Below are 6,476 nucleotides of genomic sequence, written 5' to 3'. Positions count from 1 at the left end.
AGTAAGAAAAAAGGAGACAAGCAATCTTCGCGAACATGTTCAAGATCACTGTCGGGGAGTAGTTTGTCAAAACTGTTGAATTATTCATGAATTGCCCACGATGAGTCGCAGAAAGCACCCCTTTGCGTAGGCAGCTTTGGCGTTTTTTTTTTGGCAAGAGACGGAGCATAGGTTTACTGTTGGGATTTTCAGGCAAACTTTCAACGAGGGTGCACGGGGAAAAAAGGAAACGAATGCGGCTTTTTACAAATCGTCGCCGCGCAGGCAGAACTGCACTGAACCTTTAAGTGCGAGCCTTTCGGGAACAGTGCATGGCATAGAGTGCGTACAGAATCCATTTGCTTGAGAATGGTGCATGATTTTGGGTGTGTGGAAAAAAGGGAAAGTTCTTGGAGTGCATCACGAAGTGTACGACAAAAGATTTAACTCCGATCCATTTATTCAGGACGAAAATTGAATTTTCATAAAAATATTTCCATGTGCCTACAATCCCGAGCCAAATATGATAATTGAGGTTCTGGATTGCGCCTGCCAAAAATTACATCAGTCTGTGCGTGTATAATATGCAGAGCATATAGAAAATGTGTCCTCTCCAGTCATTGTTTCGCCAGAGGGCCAGACAAAACGGTCGGTCTCTTAGCCTCCCCATCGTTGGGAGTTTGATTACATCTTGGGTTGTCACGGGCCAAGATTGAGTGAACCGAAAAAAGGAAAGCAAAGCAAAGGAAGAGCAAGAAAATGGCACACCCCACCGCAGGGACGAAACTATTTGAAAGACACATCCCGTGGGGCGGTTCATGGAACATGATCAAATGTGAAATTCAAAAGAAACGATCCGAATTCGGGGTCCGTTAGGAAATTAAGGGTCTCGTACGCATTCAATTTCATTGGACCTTTCCCGGCCCAGGGGCTGCAATGCTGACCATGTGCGGTCAGTGCGGGTTTAAATATGGTCAGGGGAAAAGGTTTGCTCCTGCCCGTTCGGTTTCGCCAAAAATGCGAATGTGGGCTGTCTCGGAATGTTGACCCGATTCCGTGCAACTTTAATCCCACCGTATTTATGCTGCCTTTGCCGTTGTTTACCATTTTTTCTGTTTTCCTTTTGGCCCACCCCGAAATGGGATTGGTTTTATTGAAAGCTTAGCATCGAAACCAAACCAATCTTGCCCTGTCCCCACTTGTCTTCGATAATAAGGGGCAACTTTTAACCTCAATGATCGTTTTAAATTTTATTAAACTTTACCCAAAAGCAATATAGGGACGATTGTACGACGTTATTGCCTCCGCGGTGCACACCGCTTTAAATTTATTTTACAACTTTAGGAACTGGCCTCGGTAAGAAAAGAAATTGAATCCGAAATCGTTCGGACTCAGTTTTGTGTCCATCTGGCAGCGCTGGAGAGCGATTTTGTTTAAATAAACAAACTCACCCGCCTGTTACGTAGCCACTGCTTGCCTGTGCCATTCCGGTCCCTTGGGCCAAAACGGCCGAACGTTCATTACGCCCTTAATGAAAGCCTTTATCGCCCATTATTATACTGGAGGCTGGTTCGTGGACCTTTAGCTTTATTAATCGCCACATTACGCAGCCTTACGCAATGTCGGGTCAAAGGTTCCTCCTGCTTTGGGCGTCCTTCGATGGGGCGGCATTATTTTAATAACTTCTCTGTGATTCGTGTTCCTTTTCTGCACTGTCCAGCGTATGGGAAAGTAACACTTGGAAGTGAGTTAGTTGACCCGAGTTGACCACGCGGTGGCTTGAAGCACAGGGCGAGTGACTCAACTCGCCTTTTGTTTGAGGGTTACTTTTTCGAAACCCTTTTTGGAGAAACTTTTGCCGTTTCCTGGCTCCGGGAGGCAGTTCGCGTGGATCCCTCGGTGTTATTGTGTCTGCGGCGAGGATTGCGAGCAGTTTGATGTGATGAGTGTTTCGGAAGAAGATTTTTTTCCCGAAGGCCCTTCACAAAACAACTCAACGACAGTCGTTGATCGGTTTTGCTTAACTGAGAAGTACACTTCCGTCTCATTAGTTTACCTTATCGCTCCTTCTTCGGCAACAAAGCATGAGCGGACGAATTAGAAGTATGACCTCTTTGATGTGGGCTTGGGTTGAAGTTTGGGAAGTCACAGAAGATGTCCTTTTACTGTCGCAGTTAACCAAAAATTTGCAAAGAGACATGGTAGAAAGGATAGCGTATTATATTTCCTTTGGCAGGTCTTCGAGACGAATCCTTCCTTCTGTGGCTCTGTTTTGCCCCGTTTGATGAACTCCATCTCAGCTTGCCCATTACACAGCGTCAGTCTTGTGGCCAGATCCATGTTTCTTGTCGTCTTAGACCGTTCGAACACTTCAAACGATTACGATTTTCTGCTACCTTTCTTGATGTGTTGCGCGCACTGTACGATATTGATCACCTCGTCAATGCCATTGAAGATATAAATCCTGCAGCCTCAACATGCTGACCCATTCATCGACATTTATCGATTATTTACATGCAGTCTGGATAGGAAAGTATTCAATACAACAAAGTGGCATCGAAACCAGTTGAATAAATTATTCCTGGAGCTTTATTAATGATCATCATATATTGACACTAGCGCTTGAAGAGTGCTTGGAGCATGAATTCAAGACACGAATCGAGTGAGTGCAAGTGTTCTGATAATCAATAATCTCTTTACAAATGAAATTATTATATTTATTGCTGTATTTTTTTTAATATAGGCAATTGTACGTGCAGTAAATCAGCTTTATTTCATTCAAACACAAAAACCATTACCGAAACATTTCACTGTCGCAGGCAGCTTTTCGTTGTGGTCGCCAGCTTCATTAAGCTGGTGTTGTACTCGGGTTGGGCAGCTTCCATGCACTCTACCGAGTACTGCGGATGATCTACGCAGTGGTAGCTGAACTTGGCGTAGAAAGTGAGTTCGATTTCATCCACCTCCTTCACCATGCGCGACAAACATGCGTCCGAGAGCTAGTTAACGAGTTAACGGTTAGCATATGGCATTGTTTGTCCAGCCCAGTGCGTCCAGCATACCTTTGCCGAGTCCGGAAAAGCGCCAACTACCTTCATGAGTGGTTGCCGGAGATGGACCTGAATGCCGTACTTTACGTTGTTGATGTAGAAACTCTTCTTGGTGGTGTCCAGGTCAATCTTCCTGAAGGCCTGCAGAAGCTGGCGCACATGTGTGTTGGTTGCCTGCGCTGGGTTCACCTGGATCGGGGACAAAGCTGTGCTATGAAAACTCACAACCGCAAGTAATAATATACTCAGGCTCAAACGTACCTGGAGCACGCAAACCAATCCGAACGCCAAGAGAATCAAAGTTGCCTTGCTGTCCATGGTGATGTGCTCGGGAGCCTTGAGTTCACTCTCTAATCCGCCCAGTACTCGGCCCCAACGTATTTATGCTCGTCTGCCAAGGGTCCCCCCTTTGGGTACCGGATAAATGTTGACACAACCGTCTTCGCGGAGCGGAAGTTTACACCGTTCGGGGAAGATAAATTAAATACAAACGGAAGTCGCTTGTTTGCGCAATCACTGCAACGCTTTGTCGCACTCCCTTAACGGCTGAGTCAATCCTGTATGACTTTGATGGGTGCGGGCAAAGGCGAACTGACGCCTCCGGCGCGGAACCGGACCGAATCCCTCATCCCTGCTCGAGCGAGAGCGTCGAGAGTATAAAGTTGTCGTTCTACAACCAACCCGTTCTGTCGGTGATGTAAATAAAATTATAACTTCTATAATCAGTCGGTTCCTATTGTTGATGTTTGTTGTGTGACATCCGGGCTTCGTGCAGGCTTCGTGCCAGACTGTGGGAGTTATCCTGAAGATTCTGCCGGCTTGGGAAGCATGTAGCGGAAGTATTTCATTTTTAGCATTTGTACAATCGGTCTCCGGTGGCGGTCTGCGTTCGCACGGGGTGCGACTGGAAAACAAATAGTGTTTGCAAGAGTGGCCTCCCGGGTTGGCATTCCAGGGGCAGCACTTAATGCCGTTCGTGATGCCAAACGAATCATGAATAAATTTGTACTTTATTGTCGTTACGTGACCCGGCGGGCTCGGTCGAATGGGCGGCCCGAATCCGGCCTGGTCAACATCCGGTGAGACCGACGATCCGGTTCTGTAAATCAGAAATAATTCTGTCTGCTATAATCAACGCTGGCTCACCGGACGGGTGTGGTCCGATGCTTCGTCATGCTTCGCACCGCCCGGACTGGCAAGGAGTTGCTCTTTGCGCCAGTCGCCTTCGGGAAGTGCAAATGTATGCTTTGGGTGGCTATCAGTGCACACTACTCCTTGCGGGTTGTGGCCAGTCTACTCTGACCAGAACTAGCAGGTAGCATCAGACATACCGGAATGTCCGATGGGAGTTTATTGTGGCTTATGTGGCTTACTAGGTAAGCTGCAGGAATGCTTCGTTTCAAAAGCATGTCAATAAATACATAATTAAGAGAATGTCAAACATTTTAACTACAGCTTAATCGCAACGACAATAAAAATCCTTTAAAGAGCCAATGAATTTCCGCTCCATAACACCATCAACTTGAAATACCGCAACACAATTAAATATTCGTCCATTCCCTGAAACCCACATCATCTGCCGTGGAGCAGCATGGCAGCCCAAAAAGTGGACTAAATTATGGATCGTCATGCTTTATGAGGTTCATTAAGGCGTAACTTTGGCCAGGCCCAACTGCCAACGCGATCGGCATAAATCAAATACAAACTTTCGAATCAAATTTCGGTACGGTTCGCAAACAAAAACACCGAAATTATAAAACCGTAAAAAAATCCAGAGAATAGCGCACGTGGGCGCTGATTTTATGGTTATGACCGTGGGCAATGAAGCGGTTGCCAGTGACGGATCACTGCGGGGAAAGAAATGGGAATTTCAACGCCCATCGATGCCCCCTGTCAGACGCGCGTGGAGCAAGAATGGCCGTAGCCCGAACGCATTTTCCAGAAGGAACCGTTGCCTGTTTTTCATTTATTTGTATCACAAGCGAGTTCAAGCGAACTCGATGGCAAGCGGTGATGGACCAGCGACGTGATTTATCGTTCTATACGTCTGCATCATTCTCAAATTATGCACTGCTTGATGATAGTTATTAGACGGCAGAGGCGAATGAGAAAAGTTTATTGATTACGGTTGGAGTCTGCAGGGTTTGATTACGGGCAATTGATTCATTTTACGAAAGTCATGTACGAGAATGTATCGAAGACACCGGAACCAACTCGTCTGATGGATACACAGTTCGAGTAATGTCTTACTTTGCATAAAATGATTAAAACCGTAGGTCTTAAGCTTACGCACGAAAAGTATCACAGATTCGTTGCGCTACGGTTGAGTACGTTTTTGGCCAATTTTCGCATCCCAGTTCGGAGTTTAGCCGACAAAAGTTCTGTGCATACATTTTCGTACCATCTTTTGGGATCAGCTGAGCAAAACCAAGAGCGCTTGGGCGGACCAGATAGGTAGTTGTACATTTGATGGTGTACCCGTAATGGAAATGAATGAATATAAACGAGCCTGGCAGGAAGCAACCTGACCCGCAATCCGGTCGTTACTAGTTTAGCAGCCAGCTTATCGTCGTTTGTGGGCCATCCTGTCGTCGTCGTGGGTGCCCTCGGGCCCTCGGGTTGGACTTGCCAGTGACCGGACCGAATCGCCGACATTTTGTGGACTTTTTTCCGCTTCCTGTAGCACTCCGACCAACGATGATGGCACATTTTGAATTCATAATTCCTTCCTAAACCCCTGGCTATTATCTCAGGACAGGTGGCTCGAGCCGTAGGCCCTCGGGGGAGCCAAAAGAATCCAAACCCTCCCCACCAGTGGAAAGGTGCATCCCGATGATTGTTATGCTTGCGTAGTCAGTTGGCCGGTGGCAATGGGAGGTCGTTGGGTTCCGGCCACCACCGGATGCCGGACGCCACTGTCTCACTGGATCAACCGACACCGATTGGACTCGGATCTCGGAGTCTACTGTTTGCGCTCGCCGAGTGTTGCCAAAGACGAACTGCTGGACCGGCGCAGAATCGTTTCATCGCTCGGTACCTTGTTTGCAAATGGAATGGCTTTCAATAAGGATAAAATTTGATGACATTTCGCAATGCCCCGAGCACCGCTGGCTTTAAATGGTGTATTCTTTGGGCGAACTTGAGCTCGGGCAATTAGTTTGATCAACTTCAAGCATCGGGAACTTTTCTGTGTGACAATTCCGATGCAACAGAACGAAGCGAATTTGTGTAAAAAGTTGTTCTATCGCATTTTATTTTGTACCGGAGATACGGAGGCTTGCCACGAACATGAGCGAAAAAACATGTAATAGGCACATTTGCCACCCAGTTTCGTGTAGGGACATCAAGATTTGTGATATTGTTGGAATTAATGCTTCCGGAAATTTATCATCCTCCCCACGGCACGCCGAGGGCGGCGCTTTGCCCGTGATTCTTGGGCTCGCGGGG

General features: G+C 46.9%; 1 protein-coding gene across 1 annotated transcript; it reads right to left on the bottom strand.

Moving 5' to 3' along the window:
* Nucleotides 1-2,760: 2,760 nt before the first annotated feature.
* LOC128276170 (uncharacterized) lies at nt 2,761-3,402 on the bottom strand. Its single transcript, XM_053014638.1, has 3 exons — nt 3,291-3,402; nt 3,042-3,218; nt 2,761-2,978 (listed from the first exon to the last, which is right to left on the bottom strand). The coding sequence occupies exons 1-3, from the start codon at nt 3,345-3,347 to the stop codon at nt 2,787-2,789; spliced, it is 426 nt and encodes a 141-aa protein (XP_052870598.1). The 5' UTR covers nt 3,348-3,402; the 3' UTR covers nt 2,761-2,786.
* Nucleotides 3,403-6,476: the final 3,074 nt, after the last annotated feature.

Source organism: Anopheles cruzii, unplaced genomic scaffold, assembly GCF_943734635.1.
Source record: "Anopheles cruzii unplaced genomic scaffold, idAnoCruzAS_RS32_06 scaffold00678_ctg1, whole genome shotgun sequence".
NCBI lineage: Eukaryota > Metazoa > Arthropoda > Insecta > Diptera > Culicidae > Anopheles > Anopheles cruzii.
The sequence above is the reverse complement of the archived record's forward strand: the minus strand, read 5'-3'. Positions and strand labels throughout refer to the sequence as shown.

Bases quoted from the DNA above. Each gene is read 5' to 3' on its own strand.
- LOC128276170 (XM_053014638.1), bottom strand. From the start codon at position 3,347: ATGGACAGCAAGGCAACTTTGATTCTCTTGGCGTTCGGATTGGTTTGC. The intron at 3,219-3,290 runs GTACGTTTGAGC...TCCCCGATCCAG, and splicing joins GATTGGTTTGCGTGCTCCAG to GTGAACCCAGCGCAGGCAAC. The intron at 2,979-3,041 runs GTATGCTGGACG...CTCGTTAACTAG, and splicing joins CTTTTCCGGACTCGGCAAAG to CTCTCGGACGCATGTTTGTC.